The 25,196-nt window shown below is 41.9% G+C and overlaps 1 protein-coding gene across 2 annotated transcripts in view; it reads left to right on the top strand.

Annotated features, from left to right (window-relative positions):
* The first annotated feature begins 4,967 nt into the window (after positions 1 to 4,967).
* ngef (neuronal guanine nucleotide exchange factor) overlaps positions 4,968 to 25,196 on the top strand; it is a 34,622-nt gene continuing 14,393 nt past the window's right edge. For both annotated transcript variants that reach the window (XM_083772682.1, XM_083772681.1), the window contains exons 1-6: positions 4,968 to 5,592; positions 12,226 to 12,301; positions 13,528 to 13,809; positions 16,475 to 16,557; positions 20,214 to 20,476; positions 24,764 to 24,924. In XM_083772682.1, the coding sequence (XP_083628808.1) occupies positions 5,379 to 5,592; positions 12,226 to 12,301; positions 13,528 to 13,809; positions 16,475 to 16,557; positions 20,214 to 20,476; positions 24,764 to 24,924 (1,079 nt within the window). In that variant the 5' untranslated portion in view covers positions 4,968 to 5,378. The remainder of the gene's footprint in view (positions 5,593 to 12,225; positions 12,302 to 13,527; positions 13,810 to 16,474; positions 16,558 to 20,213; positions 20,477 to 24,763; positions 24,925 to 25,196) is intronic.

The following is a 25,196-nucleotide window of genomic DNA, read 5'->3' as shown; positions in this document are numbered from 1 at the left end:
AGGCGGGACTTCCCCCCTTCTTCTCCGTTGGTTTTTATTTTGACTCGAGTGGGAGGGGAATCCCGATCATAGACTGTAACGGTAGCCACGCCCCTCAGAACATACGCGATGTTTTTTTTTTCTTTATGGTCATTTTTTTAATTAATGGGACCATAATTTTCCAAAAAGAATATTATGACATTAGAAATGAGACTTTAAACTAGTGACTGGAAGAAGAAAGTATTCATGACCATGTTTATTAAGGTAATACAGTCTAGGTGAAGTTGGGCCAAAATACATGGGCCTCTATGGAGCTATGGGGCTTTTTGGGTCCAGTCCAGCGCCACAACAGGCCATTATAATGAACTACCGATTTCAAATGAGGCTTCACGAAATATCTGGCTGACTGCCCCCCTGGTACAAACTGAGCATTTATCACATTTAGGCCGCCAATATGGAACCCGACCAGAAAGTAAGTGGGACCGTTCTATGCCTCTGATACATGAAAATGTAAGTATAATTAAATGATCACAGGCATTCTAGGTCTATGCCATATTGTGCATTTATTTCACCTTGTACATTCATGTGTTTGATCTTTGTTTTCACCTGTAACAGAGTGGTCCTCTGTTACTTATTCTGCACAGCATATTGGCACTTTATTAACTTGCACAGTTGTATTTTGCAGTCATGATTTTATTGTTGAATACTGTTTCCTGTTTAGCTGAGATGGCCACTCGGCCAACGAGTTCCACCTGGGGAAATGCTTGGTGATTAGCAAACATGAGGGGCAAGTGGGCTATAGCTGCAATATGTTTGGGAAGTGCAATAATGTGGAGTTCTATTGTTGAGGTTTGATTGAATGACTGTGATGTGTTTCAGTAAGGATTGGGCTGGACCATGTCAGGATAGCGGGGGGGTAAGATGTGCTGTTGTGATTGATTATTTATGTTGTAGTGTGAAGGACTTATTATATAACTTGTATAGTTCATGTAGTTCACAGAAACTTGTAACATTTGTATGGTTTAAGGTTATTTATTTATATGTATTTATTGTATGCTTATGTACCGTATGTATTTATGGTATGTTCTCATTTGAAGACACCCTGTAAATGGGATAGTCCATTCTCATTATCTCCAGCTGGGTATAAAAGGCTGCCATTTTGCCAGTGAACTGAAGTCTGTGCTGTGAGTAGAGAGCTTAATTCCTGTATTTATTTTGTATACACTTTAGAAAACCATTCAAAGATCTTTGACCAAAAACTGTGTAGCTGTGGACAGAGCCAAAATAGATGTGTTAGGCTGCCCCATGCTGTTTGAAATGATGCAAAGCGTTTCTCCAACATGTCCAACAGTGGAAAGCCCTGTAGTAGCCCAGTCAGTGAATACCCAGTGAATCTGATGGTGAAAATGATGGGTTTTTACAAATGGGGGTATAGATAGAGACAATGGGCTGTTTGAGGGTGGATTTTATCCTCAAAAAATCGATTTAATCTTCAATTAGTTTTTTACCATAAAATCCTCCCCAACCATTTTGCTTGGTGACTCTATTATTGGGAATATTTAGTTGATGCTGTTAGTTCTATATCAAGCCATTACATTTCTTCTGAGAGTCCCCATTGCCAGTAGGTCAGGGCCCTGGCATTACATGCCCAGTAATAGTGTCTGAACACTGGTAGGTTCAGTTCAGTCCACCCATTTCAGTGGGTTTTTGAAGATGAAGTTTTGATATGCGACTATAGCCTTGTATCCCCATACAAATGGTAAGATAATAGAGAACAATTTATTGAAGTATTTTGCAGTGAGAAAAATTAGCAGGTTTTGAAACAAATAAAGAAATCTCAGTAAAGCCACCATCTTAATAGCATTAATACGGCCCATCATGGAAGCTTGTTGGTTAAGCTTGATTCTGGTTGGGATTTGTTTCTCTCTCTCTCTATAGAGCACCGAAGTCCTGACGTCACTGTCGGTAGAGGGCGTCAGTCCCCAGGTTCATGTATTTTTTATTTGCATTATAATCCCCATAGGGGGATTTTAGATCTCTTCATATAAAAATGTGTTTGAAAAATAAACCGATCACTCATATGGATATGAAGCATCGACTGAAGGTGGAAATGTACAAATTTACCCAAAGAGTAACAAAATAAGCGTTAGAAACAAGTCAAATAACCCAGAGACTACATTTCCGGGTAGGCGGGTGGCTGCTTCTGCCTGTCGCACAACATAAACTGAATGTTAATTACGTTTATTTTTATTTTATTGATATTTAATGTTTCGTGGTTAGTACGAGTTGAGTCACCACCAGCTGAGCTTATGTCAACGAGGAATCTCAGGAACGCAATGTGTTGATAGCTGGGCATGACGTATATTAGCAGCGACATTGCCTTCATATGTAGTTTCAAGGCTTTTGCGGCCACATTAATTCCATTTTCTCCAGAAACTGGCTGTATCAAATATTAATGAACATCATTAACGACACACAGCCACTCCCCTGACAGAAAGGCCGGGGTGGTCGGTTTATTTTTCAAACATAGTTCTTATGTTAAGCGATCTAAAATCCCCCTATGGGGATTATAATGCAACTAAAACAATACATGAACCTGTGTACTGGCGCCCTCTACTGATAGTGACGTCAGACTTCGGTGCTCTATTGGCACTATGGATGAAATGTATGCGGAAGAGGTCTTTGTTTGCTGTTCACCGTGGGGAGAGCTGAAGTAGTGCTTGTGTCTGCCTGTGTCTGCCTGTTACCTTTTTAACAATAGATACAATATTCTCAATCTCAACTCTCAATTCCTATACCAATAGATCAACTCCAGATCAACTCCAAAGCAAAGCTAGCGAAAACATTCTGTGCGTGGGTTTTTTTGTGCAGCCAGATTCTGGTGTGTTGCCAGATTCTGTGAGTGAAAGACTCACAGAATTGTGAAAGCAAGCCCAAATAAGCTACTACACTTCAGAAAAAAAGCCCAAACTAATAAAGTAGAGGTAGTAGCAAATGCAGTCCAGGCGCTTTTCAAGCACCTGGCGAAAATCTTTTGAAAACAGGCAACAGCAGATCCACAGTCACATCGCGATGCATTGCGTGAGCTTGTAGATCGGCCGAAATGTATATTGGGCTGAAGGTTAATGTATGCTTTGTAAATTGTAATACTAATCAAACTCTACAAAGTAACTATAGTAACTAAAGTTTTCAAATATATGTAGTGGAGTTAAAAGTACAATGTTTGGATCTGAGATGTAGTGGAGTAGAATTAAAGTATTGAAAAAAATTGTACTTCAGCACAGTACTTAAGTAAATTTACTTAGTTACTTTCCACCGAGGAGCTCCGGCTGACAGCCTGGGTCAATGGAGGTGAAGAATAGGGGAGGTGGAGGAAGAGGATGCACTTTGGGGTGAGAACATTAGAGCTGGAACACCACGTTCCACCACTGACAGGTCCCACACAGAACACAGTGAAAACCCTCTCCTACACAACTTTGAGCAAGCATTATATGGTGCCATGATGCATCCTCTCAGTTGAGCAGAGCTTGAACTAGGATGCACATGAACTATAGTGGTAGAAGCTTAGAGCTAGAATTGCGATTAATAGTGTTTTGTTAGTAATCAAACTAATAAAATAAAATACAAATCAAATAAAATAAAAATACCCACATGACACTGTTTTATTTGCAGTCGTCTGCCTGACAGTCATTACTTTGCAATTGCAATGCTCATTACAGGTGTGATTCATTGTGACATCTCTTGACTGTAGACAACACCCTTTCCAAGTGGGAGAGTCTGAGAAATGTGTGACTCTCTTTCTCTCTCTCTCTCTCTCTCTCTCTCTCTAATAAACAAAACACTTGTCTTGTGACTTAACATTGTTTAGACATCACTGTGTACGTGACATATTTGTTGGTGCATATTATTAGATGGAGAATTCAGAGTGACTCAGGTTCCATTTGACCTCATTCATCAATACAAACGTGATTTCTTGAACAAAGTCAAAGGAAACTAACTGCAAAGCAACTAAGCTATGTCATAGAACTGTTATTCTAATCTAAAATGTAAAATATGAATGCTATTTGAAATCTTAATTTCTTTAAAATGTATTGGTTGAGTTATGATTGTGACATAGGCTGACACATTCCTTGTATGTGCACTCTCAAAACAATTTAGGATTGGAGCAGCTTTCTGGACGTGGTATTGTTGATCTTTAACCAGGCCCTATCATTAAAACAAAGCTGTGGCAGACTTACTGTTGTGCTGAAATAAAGAAAACGAACTTTAAACTCTCCAGTCAGATGACTGGAGATAAAACTCTCTCTCTCGCACACACACACAACACACACACACACACTCTCTCTCTCTCTCTCTCTCTCTCTCTCTCTCTCTCTCTCTCTCTCTCTCTCTCTCTCTCTCTCTCTTATCTTGGACACAGTTCCTTTTGTGGGGAGGACAAACTTCCCCACTCACATAGCCTGTGTTTTCCTGGCCAAATCGTCTTGATGTCACCACCACAAAGTGCACTGGAGAAGCAAGATCGACAAAACTGTAGAGAATTAGGGGATCTACAAAAATATATAATATTGAAATAAAAGTAAAAATGGACCTGACTTGGAGGATACATGAGAGCAGCCTGGAGCAGGTGAGCAGGTGGCTTTTCAGGTTCTACAGTGGAGTGGAGCGGAGCAGAGAGGCGGGCTGGCAGGTAAAGCCAGGCTGAGTTCAGGAATGTAGGCCTATGTTCTGCCTGGAACAGTACAGTGTGACGCGCCTGTGCGTGTGTGTGTGCACGCGCGCGTGTGTGTGTGTGTGTGTGTGTGTGTGTTGGGGGAGTTGGGGGAGTTGGAGTAAAGGAGGGAGCAAAGAGAGACAGCTAGAGGCTGGGCAGCAGAGTTAGAGAGAGAGGGGGGGGGGGGGGAGAGAGGGAAAGTCATACGGTAAATGCAATAATTACAGCAGAGAGAGAGAGAAAGAGAGAGAGAGAGGAGGGGACAGACACAGAGAGAAAGCGAGACAGAGAGAGACAGGGGGTTGACTGTTGCTGGCTCTGAAGGCTGTGTAACTAACAACACTCCTGCCCCTGCAGGGAAGCAGAGTGACAGAAATAAATAGAAACAGGAAAAGAAACTTTAGTTTAGTTTTGTTTTGTTAGGCACAGTTGAGTTGACTGTATCGCGAGTTGTGTGTGTGTTTGTGTGTGTGTTTTCTGAGGTTTACTTATTAACCTACACCTGGGAATGATTCTTACCAGGACCTCTTGTTGACAGGGATGGATTTTCTCTTGGATTCAGGATAATATTTGATGGACTCTTTCCTCCCCACATTCCCTCGGAGTTGTCAGCAGGGCAAGGAATTCTCTTCCTCTCATCTAAGAGGGGAGGGAGGGTGCATGGGAAGTAGAGCTGCCCGTTGTCATGGCAATGACGGCCCTGTTCAGGGGCAAGTGGGGGCAGAAGGCGCAGGAGCCCCCCGAGAAGCGGCCGGCAGCCGTGGTAGCCCCCAGTTACGACGAGGAGGACGAGGACGATCTAAAAAATGGCTTTAGCAGAGACTCCAACCGCAGGAACTCACGCTTCTACCGGTCCATGAGGAAGAAGAGGGTAGCTTCATCATGTGAACACACAGAAAGTAAGAAACTCAATTAAACTAGTTTGGCAGCACAAACATAATATTGTACAGTGGTTCTCAAAGGTTGTAATGTCACGGACCTGCAAAACTCCCAGAGCTATACAGACCTGTAAGGGTCCTTTTTGGAACCCCCTCAAGCAAACCTGAGGGTCCCTGGACGGTTGGACCCCACTTTGAGAACCACTCATATGGTACGAAAATCACACTTGTGTGATTTACCAGGGGGTACCTGGTAATGTTGAAATTAAGCATCATTTTGACTTTTAGAAGCCTGCACATATATGGCAGTGTCACTTTCATTTATTTCAGATTCACTGCCAGACATGAATGTGTATACAATTACAAATATACATTTTCTCGTTTCATTGTCAATATGGCCAATATTGAGACATGTGGGGACAAAAGCTGTATAAATAAATCAGTCACAAGGTGTATTTATATTGGCCACACGTCACGTTAGTGCCATTAACAAACATTAAAAGTCCATAGACTTGGCTGCCATATGACGGAATTTCAAAAGCCAGGCATAAGTAGTTAAGGATTGCTTTGATCATGTGATCTCTAAACCACATGGAGTGGATACATGTATGTTTTCTGTAGTTAACTTGCATTACTTTGAACATAAATATGCAATATACTGTAGTGTAAACATACCGTTTGTTTATATGTGTTATACATTACACTATATACCTACAGTACTTTGCAATAGTTTTGAGAGTAAGCAACTACAATTTCAAAAGCTATGCGTACATCACACAGAACTGCAAATAGCATATAGCCTACTACTACTCCTACAACTACTACTACTAATAATAATAATAATATTAATAATATTAATAATATTAATAATAGGCGTAATCATAATAATAATAATAATTTGACTGCCATTAAAATATTGAACAAATATTGCATTTGTCACAAAGTAACAACTTAACATAAATAAAGGCATGTTATTGCTTAGTGCTTACAGTGACTTTTCACTGGGGACTTCAAACTGCTCAACTGTGTTGTCTGTCCAACTATCCAAAGAATGTCAAATTATAAATGGCCACATGGCATTTCTGTTGGGGTTCAAAGAAGAATGCAGTGCACTTTTGTGGTACTCAAATTTGTGAGTTTCTTTTTCTTTTCCAACCCAAATTACCTTTTGGATTGGAAGTGGAAGCATGAGAATAACTGCAAAGAGTGTAGGCTACACTAAGGGATTTATGGTGTAGCTGTAGCTTTTATAACGGATACCATTTTTATCGGTACCTACTACCTACGCAAGTACTGATAAGGTTAGCACAGTCTCTACGGGGCATGTCCCACAAACATTCCGATGCTTCTACCTGTATAAGTAAGTGGCAAATTAACCCTTAATGATTCTCGATTCACACTATGTCTTGAGATGTGCTGTTCACAAATAGTCGGACAGACAACCCGGGGTGAAAACATAGCCTGCTGAATGGAGGGTAACCTAATCGTCAGAGGTAAAGATAAGTACGCAGGTGTCACTTTAGCTCATAATTACTGTCACCTGTTGTTTCAATTGTTTCTCTAGCCTCTACTCAACAACCCTGAAGCAGATTGTAGACTGGTTTCCTCTTGTTTGTGCTTAAACATTGTTGTATGGTAAACATCTTCACACCAGCATCTAATTGGTTTAGATATTTATCTACTGGGTTAAATAGTGTCTCTATGGCTCCTATTGATGGTGTGGGACACCAACAACCTCTGGCCTCGTTCCTTCCATCACCTTGTCTCGCGTAATTGTGACTGTTCTATAGTGTGCCCATTGACGGGCTAGCGCTGTTGTTCCAAAGGAACACACACACAGGCACGCTTGGCGGTCCTTCTGTGCTATAAAACAAGTGAATGAAACCTGAGAAACAGGTTCAATTGTTTGAGGTTTGTGAGGGAATTGTGTACGGAGGCGTCAACCTCTGACCTCGTGATTTCACCCAGTAGCCTGAAAGTTAGAGCAGATACTGGACATGAAAGTTCCTCCAACTGTGACTTTCTGGTTAGGCAGTTGGTTTGCATTATTGCCCTTCTCCTTTCACAATATATAGTATACACTACAGTACCCAGAGGCTACTTCTATGGTAGAGAATGATAGCAGTATTGTCTGGAGTGCTTATTCACCTGCCAGTTCCGGTTACAGAGCTTCTATCTTGCATCAATATGTATTCCACATATGGCTATATTAGTTGGGCCTTGGAAAGGAATGTGGCATATTTATATGGCCAAGAGAAGTATGCAATAAAGGTGTTAGATGTTAGACTTTGTTCAGCCTCTGCAAGGATAGGCCTTTATGGGTGTGATCAGAGTCATGCTTTTTATTTGACTAAGCAGACATACACTAGCCACCCTTGTTAAACAGGAAGATATTAAGAAATGCAATCATAAAACCCACAGAGCTATTATATCTGATCTGATATGATTACAAGCAAAATCAATCAATCAATCAAATATATTTTTATTAAGAACAATGTCGTCATATTGATGTGAACTGAAAAAGAGAGACAGCTATTCATGTGTGTTTTCTCAGGGAGAGATCCAGGCAGAGAATATGACACAAGAGTGTAAAGAAGGATTCAAGTAATAAATTATGACTTTTCACGATGATAACCCTTATCTCAATGTGGTTCCAAAGCTATATTGCTCAAACATTGATGTTTGACTTTCTCTTTTAGATCTGATCCCTTTTAGATCTGAGGGCGTATCTTGCCTATAGCTCTATGAAACTGACAGATCATCACCACACGCCACAGTGCAGCAGGTGATCTCATTATTCTCAGACATAAGAAGTCTGTTTTACAGACAGTAGAGGCATGACAGGGTGAGGCTGTCACAAGAGGCAGCCATATTAATGTAGTAGTGGGAAAAGTAAAGTAAGCGGTCAAATATGGGTGTAAAAAGTGCAATATGTCTATATAAAGAATTTAATTACTCAAGTAAAACCTACTTAAATTGTATTTAAGTCCATACTTACATAAATGTACTTTCCACCACTGTGTTTATGCATATCATCTATTGTTGGAACAGTTTAATCACGTTGTAAACCCTTTATTCCTAGTCAAACGGACCTTGGACCTCTACACCAAAATGTTGTGAGATTGTAAATCTGCCATTTTTGCAGAATGTTCCATCCAGAATATGGATGGATGCTGGTGTTCAAATGGTTAAAGCCCCACTAAACCATGGTAGAGGTTTGTGCTGTGTAGTTACCTTGCCATGATGCAACTCCAAACATGAGAGAGATGCTAGCAAACTGGATTCATGCCAATTATAACATTACAAAACCCAACAAGGCTTTGTGTCCCCTGTCTATTTATGATGGATAAATGTGCTATTGCAGTGTCTTATTTGTGCAATAACAAATGCCACGATTCTGTTGCTGGCCTACTTCTTTTCCCTAATTCCAATAGTAACATCAACATAAATTGTGTAGCCTATGTATTTTTTAAATTGTGCCAGATTGTGTATGACATTGGGGAGGTGCACTTTGTGTTCGTCTGAGCGCTAATTAGTGAGACTTTCCCACAGTGCAGTGTGGAGACTATTTTAGATTGTACATTTTTATTCAACAGAACAACTATTCAAGATATCTTGCCAATATTTGGAGTTACATCATAGCAAGATAATTCAAACCTGGTTCCTTGCCGTGTGTAATTAGTAAGGCTTTTGAATAGATGCTCCATTTTGCAAAATATAATCTTCTGGTAGAAGTGGGACAGCAATTAGGGCTGCAAGAATGTGCGGACATGTGGGGGCTGCAACATTAAATAGGCCTCTTTTGTCCAAGCAAGGGGTTGCATAACATCTTATTAACAGCTTCAACGCATTGAGTTGTTACACGCAACACTTTTAGGCAGTCTGCAGGTACAAAGTCTGTTTCCTGCTAGACAAACATGTACTTGCACACTTGTCTTGAAGACACATAGATCTTCTCCAAGGGTCACAGAACACCATGAGCTTTGGATCTACAGTCAGCAGAAAGTGACAATCTGTGCTGATGCTGCATGCGTGTCATTAGACAGCTGTCAATGCTCGGCCTCAGACAGAGAAAGTGTGCTTAGGGCCGTGAGAGTGTTTTCCTTAGCTAAGGGTGACATTATACACACTACACAGTGGTCGACAAAGTACTCAACGCCGATACACACGGTCAATTGTTACTCGATTCCAAGTGAAAGTTGCTCAGTCAAATTTGCACTTGAGTTTAATGATTAATAGCCTACTTAAGTATTCAAAAGTACAAATGAGACAGTACCTTTTTGGTCTTTTGCAATGTGCAAAACGCAATGTGAGTATATATTTCTGCTATTTTTACTATTTTGAAATAAAGTGGATAATTCATATTAATTCATGTAAATCTTTTCCCTTTCTAGAAATGTAGTGGAGTCAGAAGTACAATATTTGTATTTGAAATGTTGTAGAGTGAAAGTTACAAGTGTAACTTTACAAACAAATGATAGTCAGAAAATGTAGCCTACTTAAGTACAATACAGTAGTAAATATACTTATTGTCCACCAGTGCATTATATAAAGAAAGTCAAAATAAGAAGAAATATAAGCCTCTGCCTTAATCCTGTTCTTTATGCCCTACTTAAAGGCTTTGTTTTTCTGCTCTTAAAATGAATTGTACTGGTTTAACCATCCACCTCCAAACAGAAACTGCAGGAACAATGTACAATGTTATTTAGTCAGCCACTGTGGATGCGTCTGACGGGCAGGATCTGTCCTACATTTTATATAAGCATCTAGAAAGTTCTCACACAGTCGGTCGGGCTGTGGTTGAAGAATTCCTTTGTTCACGGTGGTGGCCGACCCACTGCAATTCAGCCACCAGGAACAGAAATGTAATTATAATCATATCTGTATTCTGTAAGGTCATGCATGCTTGCCCATCCTCTTATTAACCTTTCACCATGCTACAGTATGTATGTATGCTATCACAGGCCACAAAATGCTTACACTAACCATCACACTTAACCGCTTAAACCCAGTGGTGGAAAAAGTACTCAAATGTTGTAGTATCAATACTGCAATGTTAAAAGTAAAAGTCCGGAATTCAAAATGTACTTCATTAAAAGTATAAACGTGTTGGCATCGAAATGTACTTATTACATAAAGTACTGAAAGTAACTCATTGTACTCAAAGTACTCATTGTGCAGAATCTCTCATTTGTTTCAATTAAATCTTTTGAAAATAGCAGATCTACAAGCTCTGAAGCTCACAATGCGATGCGATGCATTGTGTATGCGTATATTTAATTTTGTATTTCTATTTAATTTTGTATTTGATCTTTTCAAGATTTTGTAACCCATTTTTCACCCGGTGACAATTGCCTAAACTGTAATCTTGGGCGCCGCTCTCCCTTTGCCAACCTGGAGAGAGCCCTGAACTGAGCTCATGCTTCCTCCAACACACGAGGAGTGAGCAGGCTGCTTCTTATCAGCAGGGGGGAGTTTTCCCAGCAGGATGTAACGCATGGAAGGAACGCGTTATTCCAACCAGTAATTGACCAGGGGGAGGCAGTATACAATCAAATTGATGGATCACTAAAATAAACATGCTCTGAATATGCATGCAGCTCAGCTATCTGACCACTTGACAGTTGAGTGGTCAGATGGGTGGCGGGTTGTGAGTGCTTTCACGATTTTCCAAGTGGACTCTGAACCAGAAAAGGTCGAGAGCCACCAATCTACAGACAGGGAACACAAGCTGCCGGCCCCATGATGATGGCTCACCACTCGCCGGCACTCGGTTGGCACATTCTTCTAAAAGTCATTACTACCTGCCAATCTACCCCCTGTGCTCAAAGAAGGCTCTGTCTGTAATGTGTGTGTGTGTGTGTGTGTGTGTGTGTGTGTGTGTGTGTGTGTGTGTGTCCGTGCGTGCGTCCGTGCGTGCGTGAATGCGTGTGTGCGTGTGTCCGTGTGTGAATGCGTGCGTGCGTGAATGCGTGCGTGCATGAATGCGTGCGTGTGTCCGTGCGTAAATGCCAGTGTTTCTGTACATAAACTGTACATTGTGTGTGGGTTACATTTAGTTCTACAGCAGTGGTTCCCACAAATGTTTTAGCTTGAGACCAAAAAGAGAAATTCTATGTTTCCCTGTGACCCCAAACTAGTGGAAACAGCCGATCTACAAGGTCAAAACGTGTTGCCGTATACAGTGCGTTGTGAAGTTGAAGATCGGCTATTTTCACTATACTTCTTAAAAGGTTTTCAAATTCGTATAGATTTTCTTTATGTCTTGAAAATGTCGTAATATTTCTTTTTAATTTTGGAAACACTGTTGTACAGACTACAGAGAGAGGAAATTGTATGTTTCCTCAGGGCCCAAACAGTGAAAATAGCTGATCAATAAAGCTTTGGACCATATTGTGAGCTTGTAGATCGGTTATTTTAATATTTTCACTACTTCTTAATTATTTAATTTAGTTTTTACTCGAGTCATGACCCAAATTGGTCCATGACCCACATATGGGTCCCGACCCACTGTTTGGAAGCCACTGTTTAGACCATTAGAGGACTATACTTAGTACCACACTTTTCATTTCCTTGTGCTTTGCGGCTTGCCTTGGCCCCTCATTCCTTGTACAGTGCACTAATCCCCCCCCCCCTCCCCTCCCTCTCTCTCAGACTCCCCCACTAGCAAAACAAGGGGGTCCATGCTGGGATCTCCTGAACCCCAGAAAACACCTCGGGCAACGAGACGGTAAGCCCAACCCTGCCATGCTGCCAGTGAACAAACACACACCCAATGCACACACACAGATACATGTCCGTAGGCTACGGGGAGAGCTTTTCAATTTTGTCCATGGACTCTCACGCTGGGAGGGAGGGTTATTCAACCTCAATATACAGCAGGTGAATGCCAGGAATGGGCCTCAAAAGCAGGGGGATCAAACTTTTTAAATGTATTTTGAAGATACTGCGACAAACAGGAGAAGGGTGCACACCTGTATTGATGAGGTGCTGCTGACCTTGGTAAATACGTCTAAAGGTAAAGAAAAGGCTGCACAATCATAGCCATGATGCAGGATACTATTTTTTCTCTCTAGAAAATGGATTTGCAATTTTGTTTTGTGGAGGCTCATTCCAAAGCATACATGGATTCGATTCCCGCAGGGTTGGCAAAAGGGCCTTTCTGTGTGGAGTTGTTGGAGTTACATGTTCTCCCCGTGTCCCCTATAGAAGCCGTGAACGGAGCTGACAGGCCCTTCTTGATGTCAATCAGGCAGATATTTTGTGATTTGTTTACAGATATATCTTTTAAATATATTACCGGTATTTAGTATTTATAGGGGCATGTCATGTGGTCTACTGGCTGCACAGCCTTTGCGATCTACTGGTAGATTGCAAACTATGTTTTGGGCACACTTGCTTTACAGTTACTATTTAATTTACATTTTGAAAACCTCAGCATCCATCCAGCATACTGTAGTAATGTACATACATGAAACATCTGTACACACACACACACACACACACACACACACACACACACACACACACACACACACACACACACACACACACACACACACACACACACACACACACACACACACACACACACACACAAATTTTAAATGTAATTTTTGCTTGTATCAAGTATCAAAGGCATTCTGTGCTGTAGACTAGAGCACATCACATCAAGGACACTTGCCCTTTCAGCCTCTGTTTGAAGGTTTAACCGGATCCTCAGCTCAGCTGACTCAACCAATAGCAGCTCTATTGTGGTAGTGATGAAAGCTGGAGATGTGACAGCTAATTTCTTATATATGTGTGTTCAAAATGAAAAGAAAAAGACAGATTTCGAGAGCACTTTCCCACAAATTCCCACAAGGAGAGACAGCTCCTGCAGCTGGTGATGACAACTGTTCTGAAGTCTGGCGTTTGATTTTTCGTTTGTTTTGCTTTCTCTCTCTGCATATTCAGCCCGCCAGCCTCGCCACGACTTCATTCTGGACCTGTGTTGCCAAGCAACGGGAAAATGGGGAGCCCACGTTCACCTCACGGAGGACGGATGGATGCGAACACATCTCCTGCCTCTACCGCTGGCTGCAGTGCTGAGGGGCTCGTCGTCTACAGGACACATTTGTTACCCAACCGAGACATGGAGAGCCTCTCGGAGCGCACGGCCACCGCCTGCAGCGTGCAGGAGGTCGCAGGGGACCGTCGGAGCACCGAGGTGGCTGACCCGGACGGCATCAAGCTCAGGTGAGGACAGAGTTATACAGGGGGTGGGTTGTATTACTGTGTATATATATTATATAACGACAATCTATCACCAGTGAGTGATTGGCTAAATGCATGAATATTGATTCATGAATGATCTTACTGTACTTGTATTGTAGCCTATACATTGACAATAAATCTCATCTCATCTCATCTCATCTCATCTCATCTCATTTCATCTCATCTCATCTCATATCATGTATCACAACAGTGAATATGACACTAGCTGGGCAATTACGGAAATTAAACCAATATTTAGAGAACCATGCAATAACCGATTTAATTTTGCTAATTGAATAATTGAGAAGCTGTAAAAAAAAAAGTAAAAAAAAGTAAATATCAACAAATTGACACAAATACATTACATACATACAGACTTTTTTATAATCAAATATATTGATTAGTTTGATTAATCCTCTTACTGTAAAATCTAGTGAATATACAATATTTTATCAACATAGAATGAGTGGATAAGACAGTTATACTGGTTCAACTGTAGGCTACATGCCACTAGTCCATGTGCATGTGTGCAGGCGTCGGTAATCCAATAAAGAACAGAACACAAAGTGGTCCTCTCAGGCTTGGTATAGTGGAGCCTGCTGGCTACTGGCACATGGCTCATATAGCGCACTCTGTTGTGGTGTCCCAGGGGAAAGCTGAGCTTGATAATTTGATGCAACGAGGATGAATAGAGGCACCAAATCTTGGAATTCTTGCTCATGGTTCATGCACCAACGTCAGGAGACATAATAAAGAACGTTAATTGTACGCTAATGAGTTGACATTTTCTTACAACAGGCCTCTACTAGAGACACGGGCCAGGGCCCACGGGTCACGGGCCAGGCCAGCCCGTGCCCTATAGACACAATGGTCGAAAGAGTTTAAAATGTTTATTTGTATTTATTGATACTGAAGTTGCATTGGTACTGTTTGTCACCTGCCTCTCCTAGTGCTGGCACTCCTCTCTAGATTGGAGGGTGCCAAGTACTGTAGAGGAGGTGGGGTGACTGTTCCTGTGTGTATTATGTTTGGTCTTTATGTTAGGCCCTGTGAATGAATTGGGCCTTTGAAATAAGTTTGAGTGTATATTCCTCTAAAGTATAGTAGTGTGGAAGATTACTCGTAGGCCTTAGTTGGCCGTGTGGTTGAGTCAATTGATTGCCACTTGCTGATTAGGGGATGGTTTGCCCCACCTGTATAAAAGCAGGATTGCCGCAGGTGGAGGCAGTTGAGTATTACCTGAGGCTAGGAGAGACATCAGGGAGAGCTGCAAGCCAGGACCTCATCGAAGGTTAAATAGCCTCTCAAGATCTGTTGTGTTTTCTTAAAGTTTAGCCAGCAGGTGTATTTTGTTTCCTATTTTTGGAATGTTATTTTGGCCAGTATTTATTACTTTTTGTATTGTCACTGCACTTTGGAGGTAAATAAAACGCCTTAAATATGCTTGTGGGCCCAGGCCGTAGCGTAACGGTCTGGGCACCGGATTGGTAATCCAGTCGCAGTGTGCCGCGGGTTCGACTCCCGGACCCGACACGGCCTTTACTGCATGTCATCCCCCCATCTCTCTCCCGTTTCCTGTCAGCCTACTGTCTGTCCCTTCAAAAATCAATAAAAGGCGTAAGCCGCAAAAAAAATATCTTAAAAAAAAAAAAAATGCTTGTGGACCTGTCTACTCCCTGGAACCTCCGGCCAACGGCCAGCATTATCACACAGTGAATGAGGATTGCAGCATTGCAGAAAGAAATATTTGACCACTTACAGCTGCTGAAAGTTGGGGTACCATTAACCCTCTAACACACAGCGTTGCTTTTTAGCAACAATTTTACTTTATTTAATTATGCAAGTTGAAATTTGCAAGTAGAAATTAATGCGGGTGTTAGAGGGTTAACAACCAATATAAGGCAAATAATTCAAAATGTCATTATACTTTAAGTAGCATGTGACATGTCAAATTAGGGGGTTTTCATGATGCTGAATCCATTCCAAGCATGAGTTTTGCACGAAAATACTCCTTGGGCTAAATTCGGCCATAGCCACTTGCCCAAATGTGCCCAAATGTGCTGACCTCATCACATTTGTGATGACGGCTATGGGCATTTTTAGGCAAAGGAGTGTTTTTTGTGAAACTAATGCTTGCAATAGATTCAGAATCTTGAAAACCCCCTAGTTTGACATGTCACATGCTACTTAAAGTATAATGAAATTTGGAAATGATCAGCATTACACGTGACACAATGCCAGAACATACATATTTCACTGCCAGTCATGGTGGTATAGCTGGTAGTATACCTGCAGCACGTACAGTTTAATTAGGCTACAGTTAGTTCTTGGAGTGTTCCCAAACAAGGACCCCCAAATAGCCATATCCTGCCACTGTGAAATGGCTTAAAAATAAATGAATAAATAGCCAATCTAAGCTCACAGCGCATCAGCATGGAGTGACGCATTGTGAGCTCGATAGATCTGCTTTTTCTGATTTTTTTAAATTAATATAAATATCAACATTCCCACAATAGGGCCTTTTCAACTGGCCTCACTGAGGACACTTAGGACTGTGGACAACCTCTGACTGAGTTAATGCAGTCAGTGGGAGCTAATAGCAGTGAGATGTCATTTCTAACATAAACTATCTATCCGTCTCTTTCAGGATGGTGAGCAACGGTGAGGAGAGGCCTCCTCCGATGCAAATAGAGACGATCTGCCACACTCTCAACATCGTGAAAAATATTGGTAAGCAAATAATAGTCAGCCAATAGGAACGCAGCGTTACGGTAACATATGAATTCCACCTACACCACCTCCAGAGCTGCTGCTGTAATATCGCCAGCTCTCAATAGAATGCTGGAAAACACTCTAATGCATGCACGCACGCACGCACGTCGCGCGCGCACACACACACACACACACACACACACACACACACACACACACACACACACACACACACACACACACACACACACACACACACACACACACACACACACACACACACACACACACAAATGTAGAACAAACATGGGAGCGTTCTCCGTCTACTGCTTTGCCACCAAAATGTGGAATGCCCTGATGCATTACTGTAAGTGATGTGTATCACTAGTTTCTTTCAAAATTGTCCAGGAATTTATTTTTATTAATAAATTAATAATAATAAGGGTAATAATAATAATAATAGATTTACATTTATCAGGACACCAAAAGAGCAGGTAAATTAATATAAATCAGGCACAAGTCCAACCTAACTTCACTCCCTGAAGAAGACCTCCTACAGGTCAAAACGTTGGATTCTTGTCAATAAATATACAGCATCGTGGCTACGTGTGTGCAGCCTTTTTCTCATTTTTACAAGTCCAACCTAAACCTTGCTAACGGTTTGGGCCTCCATTTCGAGAGGACGGCCATTTGAAGGCCTTTCAAAACTAACTTGTGCACGTGCCTAGGCTACCAAAGATAGTTTATGCATGCATGCACGCACGCACGCACGCACTCACACCCACACACACACACACACACACACACACACACACACACACACACACTTATAAAAACAACTTATCATCAAGGTTCGTGCAACACAATGAACTGCGTTGATAAGGCTTACAGCAGCTCCAGTGAGTCGTGTCGATCACTGACACTCACTGCCTCTGTTTGTCAAGGTCGACTGCTTCTATGTGCTGATAGTACATTTGGTTTGGCATGGTCCGGCATGGCATTCCTATGCTAACCATACAGTGTGTACATAATAAAAGTGGTTTATTATGTACAACAGGTTCCAATTCACAAGCTGCTGCAACACACCTGTTTAACGAGTGGAAATAAACGGATGTGTCTTGACAAATATACGCATTCACAGAATAACTCCTTGAAAAGTGCTCATCAAAAACACGCTTGCTCGGTTACAAATATCTTTCGCTCTAGCCGCTGTGTGTGTGTGTGTGTGTGTGTGTGTGTGTGTGTGTGTGTGTGTGTGTGTGTGTGTGTGTGTGTGTGTGTGTGAATCTGTCTCTCTTATGTAATTCTGAGTCCAGCTTTATACGCCCACCCATGAGGCAATCTGCAGAATATGACTGAGGGAGCTTATGCAATTGCAATTGTTCAAAGTCAATTTGCCTCTCCTTTGCAAAAGAACACACACACACACACACACACACACACACACACACACACACACACACACACACACACACACACACACACACACACACACACACACACACACACACACACACACACACACACACACACACACACACACACACACACACACACACACACACAGAGTTAGTGTCCGCCCTGCAAGCAGAGTCCTTATCAGTTTGCAAACACTCAGCCAACTTTCGACTGAAACTTGGCTAAGGAGAGGCTTGACTGTAAAAAAAATGTATGTGCTTCTAGCCCTATCATCTCCTCACAGTGTAGCACAACTTGGCTGTGTGTTGGTCGCGCGTGAATCTCGTTTGTGTCCGAGCATAGGCATGGTAACGCCCCGTCTGCCTGTGATTGGCCTACCGACACTGCCCGTATTGACTGTCCTCAAGACGGGTGGTGGATGCGAGGTTACTCCGTGGTGGGAAATAATACAAGTAGAGTAGTACGGCATGATACAAGAGAACTATAACTTGTAACTTTTATTTTTGTAGAAGAGGCAAACTAATAGTGCTTATGCCGTTTGCTTTGATTGAATAATTGATTGAACATGCACTCAGTAATTAGTAATATGATTTGATTTGGGGATGTTCTAGTAGTTATCTAATACTATTTGTCACGGGGCAGACCGTGCCCTATATATATATTGTAGAAATGACATTGTTATTATTCCACACAATGATTGCAAGAGGTTTAAATACGTATGTTTATATTTGTATTGTCTGATACTGAAGTTGCATTGGTACTGTATGTTTGTCACCTGCCTCTCCTCTGCAGTGCTGGCACTCCTCTCTAGATTGGAGGGTGCCAAGTACTGTAGAGTGGGTGATCGTTCCTGTCTGTATTATGTTTGGTCTTTAGGTCCTGTGAATGAATTGGGCCTGTGAAATATGTTTGAGTATATATTCCTCTATAGTATAGTAGTGTGGAAGATTACTCGTAGGCCTTAGTTGGCCGTGTGGTTGATTAATTGCCACTTGCTGATTAGGGGATGGTTTGCCCCAACTGTATAAAAGCAGGATTGCTGCAGGTGTAGGCAGTTCAGTCGTGAAAGAGCAACAGGTTAGAACTGTGAGCCAGGGCCTCATCGCAGGAGGCATTTAAGCCTGTAACAGTTACTGTTTGTTATTTTCTTAAGTGTTCATTTTGTTTCCTATGTGTGGAACGTTATTTTGACCAGTAGTTATTATTTATTTTTGTATTTGTACTGTCTAAAGACACTTTTGGAGGTAAATAAAATGCCTGAAATGTGTTTGTGGACCTGTCGACTCCTTGGAGGCTCCGACCATTGGCTGGCATTATCACACTAAAAAGGATAAATATGAAGGGAAAATAGACCTTTTTATAGTACAATAATGTTTCAAGTTTACACATACAAACAAATTACACAATAATCAACACAAACACTTTATTTTAGGGTTATAGGCCAATCACAGGCAGGGAGGGCGTTACCATGCCTCAGCCATGCCTATGCTCGGACGCAAGCGAGATTCACGAGTTGGTCGCGGAGTGGATGGCAGATAGTCAGATACTGGACACACTAAACAACCCTCTGTATCTAATAAATTTATTCCAAGGCAGCACGCGTTGCTCTTCCATAAAGCAAGATCCAGGGCATAATGGATTATGGATAATCTTAAAGGAAATGGCACCTGGCACACTGATTGGTTTAAATTGCGTAACGCCCAAACCACACCTACAGTATGCATACGTATGTAATGGGAAGCAGAGGTGTTAAGGATTTAGGTGGTGGCATAAGATAGCCAGTTTAAAGTGGGAACGCCTCTCACACAATACGTAATCCCCAAATTAAGGAAAAAGGGCCCCTGTCACAAGATAGAGCCAAAATCTCTTTGCAGAAGGTCTACAAGTTCACACATGTTCATAACATGCCCAGAGTAGGGATGCCAGGGCTCATGTGACTGGTTGTGAGAAAAGTTATCCTCCTAACTTCAGTCAGCACTAAATCCTTCTGCCCAAATGTCATTGGGTCAACCCTTAGCGGTAAATTTAGCCGAATGTGAAACAAAATCCCATTGTTCTGATGTGAGCAGATGATTAGATTATTATTAGAGTGGAGGCTGTGTATTTCTCTGACAGCGTCAATGACGTTGTCCCACGTCACGCTTGACGATTACATCATTTATGGTTCCGTGTCTAACAAAATATCCCTTAAGGCAAAGTGACCGCCCTGTGTGGAACAACGACCATGACTTACGCTCTCACCTTCATCCCCGTAGCGTTCTTCTACCAGGAGTACCGGGACACCTCCAAACAGCAGGAGATTGAACAGCGGCGACAGCGAGATGGCCTGACTCCAGGGGACTCCAACGAGGATGTGACAGACTCGGCGCTGACGGGCTCCGGGTCCATGTCTCCTCCGGCCCTGCAGCTACAGCTGAGGAACAGCGCGCAGTCGCTGAGCCTGTGGCAAAACCTGGAGGCCGTGCAGGACAGCGGCCTGCTCACCCAGCTGCCGCAGAGAGAGATCATCATGCAGGAGGTGAGGAGGCGGTGGTTTTACCTGTTGCAAAAGAGTGAATGTTCAGCTGTCGGACGGGCATTGGTAAAAGAAAGCACTGTCGATCCATTGGACGCTCTATAGAAAGCCAGAACAGTCCTCAGAGCGGCCCAGATCTTATATACCCTACACTCATTGCGACAAATCTACAAATCAAAGGGTGGCCGGCTACATTTCTTGCCGTTAAAGTAGGAATTGTTGGGAGAGATAGAGAAGGGGAGTGGAAATGGCGAAACAAAAACATGTGATTGATTGACGCTTCACTGCGTCTTTGGAGCGCTGACAAAAGGTTGAAGCCAGCACAATTGTTGTTTGTAGTGCGTCACGCCTGTCACACAGCAATACATTTCGGGCATGAATGTGTAGCTTCATGTTGTTGGCTTCCACTGAAAATGACTTGGCCAGAATAAACCATCGAACCTGGGTCCTTGTGCTCGCACTAACAGGGACCCCATCCAGGTGTTTCTAACCATATACTGTAATCTAACCATGCTGCAAGGAAGCTATAACCATAGAACGTGTTAAACTACAACGGCAGTGAATATCCAAAGTATGAATTATCCTTAAAAGTCAGAAATAGTTACAGTAGTTGTCTACTAGTGTCTCTTGGGGATACAGCATGATGTTTTGAGTATAAACACCTGACGTGACTCACCCATTTCATTTAAAAGTCTTGCTTGCGACACATGAATTCCACAAATGCTGTTTCATTCTATTTAGTTTCAAACGCTATGGCTCAGGTAGGCCTATGTGTGCGGCGTGCGCACACATACAGGCCATTGTTTTGTCTTAATGTAATGAAATAAAATGTTTGCAATCGATTGAGACTGGGAGCACCAACACTGTTGTGTGTCTTGTCAACTAAACGGACTTCTTAGACACAGGACTTCTTTCGGTTACCACAAAAATATGCAGAGAAAATTGGCATATTTCGGGCACAATTACGGATGGTGATTAATCATGATCAATTAAAGTTGGGGTGCCGTGATCCCCCTAAAGCATATCACCAGCTATTATTATTAAGGAGGAGGAATTTACTCATAAAAGTGTATAGCAATTGTTAAAATTATGTTTTTATGTAGACACGCACACCAGTTCATTAATTATACCTGGATTTCATCTTAGCACCACCAGCCACCTGATCCAGTCCCTCCACCTCCTCCTATGACGACCCACCTGTCCCTCCCTCTTCCTTGTGAAAGGACTGCCCATGGCTCTGCCCAGTTGTTTACTAAATATATGGTCTATGGACAGCAATCAAATCTTTACAGATTTGGCTACATTTGTATACTCTCATAGTTACAGATATGTAGGCTATGCACGGGTACATTTGGTTCAATAATTTTGTACTGCATTGTGCAATTAAATGCATTAATTAATTGATTTATTGAGAACGGAATGGATTAGTTTTGTTTTTTCTTTGCCAACTGTGAATAAGAGAAAGAAAGGAACTTACCAGTATGAACTTAAAAATAAAACTATATTGAGTAACCAATACCATAGTACACGGCTGTATAGTCTTCATGAAATCTGATAGTAGTTACTTGCTACTTCGGTGCTAGGGGAAACCAAAGCTATGCTGCTGAATGAATGGATTACATTTTAGGATCGCTCATATTTAACCTTTTAAGGAACGTGAACACTATACAATTTGGAAACTGTAAACTGGAACTGGAACTGGAACCTCACCCTCCGCTGTATCTCCGAGAAGAGAGCATAGGTTGAAATGGGTAGAACCGGTCCAAAAGCAGTGGCAAAATCCTTTTTGCAGTTTGGTTTCCAAAAAGTAAAGGTATTTCTGACGAGCTACAGATGATACACTTAAGGACAGGAAATTACTACAGGAAACTACTTGGCCTCACTCCCCGAACCCACCTCACCCCTGCCCACTTTGACAGGCTGGAATGGCTTAGGGTTGACGACAGAGTACAGCATCTTGCAATGGGTCTGGTCCACAAGATTCGCTACAGCACCTAGATACCCATGTACCTGTCTAAATACTTCCTTAATGTCACCGAAGTCCACACCCACAACACCAGAGGGAGTTCAACAAACCATGTGCAACCCAGATTCGACACAAAACAGGGACTAAATTCATTTTGCTCTTGTGTGGAACGCCCTACCAACAGTCATTAAGACATGCAATTCCCGTGACTCCTTCAAAACTGCTCTCAAAGGTCACCTACGGACGGCTGCAATTCGAAACTGGCCCCCGTAAAATCTGAATCCCCACCCACCCCTTTTCACCCTCACTGTATATGTTCTTTTCCCTTTTTACCTCCTCTATGATGATTTCCTGTTTTGACTATATAGTTGTGTATCCGTACGTCTAAATGTTTTGATGAATTGAAAATGGTGGGCCCTATTGTAAACAAGTGTATTAAATGCTTTATGGTGTTTGGGCAGCGGTGGCCGAACGGTTTGCGGAGTGGTCTTGATATCGGAAGGTCGCTAGTTCGTATCCCCGGACCGGCACGTTAACATTACCACCCTTGATGTGCCCTTGAGCAAGGCATTGAACCCCTACCATGAAATGTTCTATGAGCAGGACCTGGCTGTAAACAAGTTATTGAGCTTAGTCCAGTTACCCTTGGTAAACATGGTAACTTTGCTTTGCTTTGCTTCATCCACTCACAGTTAACTTTTTTTTATTGAGTTGTACTTGAAATGTACTGTAATTCTGCAAACTGTTAATCAATCAATAAATCAATCAATCAATCAATCAATCAATCAATCAAAAGTACATGTTTTAGACCAGGGTGAAACCATAGACATACAGTATATAAAGGCTAGATGGCTCAAGGCGGAGTCTCTGACGTAGTTCACCTGGCAGCCATCTTGCTGAGGGGCTACAGTACAGTATGTTCTATGGCAGCTCAAACAAAAATAATCTTGACGGATTTACAAATGGGTTGGTTTACAAACGTTTACAAACGTTGTCAATATGGCTATGATTCAGGATGCTTATCTGCTTAATGTTGTTTTTTTATATGAACGTTGTATAAAAGTATGACGTTTATAACAAACCAAACCGTTAGAAAATCGGTTGAAAATTGAGCAAGTTGTTGTTTTTGTATTTAAAAAGTACATGCCCCATAGGCCGCCACGTAGCAACGCCGCTCTCCATTGACCAGAGCCATCTAGCCTTTCTTATATCTATGGGTGAAACAACCGCTTACATAGCTTATGAAGTCAGCCAGTAGTTTCTTATATATCTATGGGTGAAACAACCGCTTACATACAGTACGTAGCTTATGAAGTCAGCCAGTAGTTTTTGTCAGAAGTTGCAGCCGGAGAGGCAGCATTAGCGCCTCCCCTGGTGAGAATGTCGAATGAAGTCAGTTGGAAAATCTAATTCATAAGAAATACCATAACTTTTTGGAAACCAAAAAACACACATTAACCACTTAAACTATATATATATATAGTTTAAGTGGTTAATGTTTGATATATATATATATATATATATATCACACTTTGCCTATTTGAAAACAGCCAATCTACAAGCTCACAGCGTGTCGCATAGCTACACACTACGAGCTTGTAGATCTGCTATTTTCTAATATAATACATTCAAAAACCTGTGAAATGGGACATTCTGCAATGAATACTTTACGTATAAAATAAGTTTGGTACTTCAACTAGATTTTGAATAGGCATACTTTTGTACTTTTACGCAAGTAGCCTACATGCCGGTATTTAAAATTAACAGTGTATTTCTACAGTGTGGTATTACTACTTTTACTTAAACGTATGAGTGCTTTTTCCACCACTGATGGCCCTCCCAACTCCGCCTACCAGGCACCTGTAACAGAAACCAAAGATAGAAGGCAAGCAGTGGGAGTGGGACAGAGTGGGAGGAGTGTCACTGTCACAGCCTCACTAAATAAGCATTTGTCTGTATTAATAATACCTTTTCTGACTGCCTTGTCTGAATACTGGCATTCCACAGGGGTGTATTTTATCTCCTCTTCTATTCTCTCTAATACACAAATTAGTTACAATACGACAACAAAGAGTTCTCTCTCATAAAGTATGCTGATAACATTGCCTTTGTGTTGCCTGTAGGATGTTTCCAGAGCCTCCTACTCCCAGCACATCAAACATATCACAAAGACCACAGAGTTGTGTTTGGGAGGTATAGAACAGGAGCAGAGGGCACGGCGTCCATCTTTAGGCCTGTTATAATGAGTGGGGAGGAAGTGGAGCAGGTCACTGATTACTGCTTTCCAGTAAACAAATGACGTTTCCTACCATTCTCTCTTTCAGGCCATGTTTGAGCTGGTGAGCTCCGAGGCGTCCTACTACAAGAGCCTGGAGGTTCTGGAGACCCACTTCCTGCGTAACCCTGTTTTGGTCAACACCCTCAACCAATCAGACATGCACTTCCTGTTCTCCAACATTGAGGATGTAATGAAGGCCAGTGAAAGGTAGGAACCTTGCGCTTTACCTTTCATCTGACTCTTATTCACCACTTGAACCACTTGTGAGCTTGTATATCAGCTATTTTATGCGAAGAGATTTAGTGTTGAGATAAATACTAGAGCATCGACTATAGAGCCCTGGGGGACCCCGGGAAGAATAAGACTGTGGCCAGGGGCCCATTGGTGGGAAGCACTGTTTGGGGTTAAAGTGGTTAAAATACTGTGCCAGTTCAATCTTGTTTCCAGTGCGGTGTAAAGTAACTAAGTACATTTACTAA

Source organism: Protomyctophum parallelum (assembly GCF_964188405.1).
Source record: "Protomyctophum parallelum genome assembly, chromosome: 9".
NCBI classification, from domain to species: Eukaryota; Metazoa; Chordata; class Actinopteri; order Myctophiformes; family Myctophidae; genus Protomyctophum; species Protomyctophum parallelum.
Note: the sequence above shows the minus strand (reverse complement) of the source record. Positions and strands in the feature narration are given on the sequence as shown.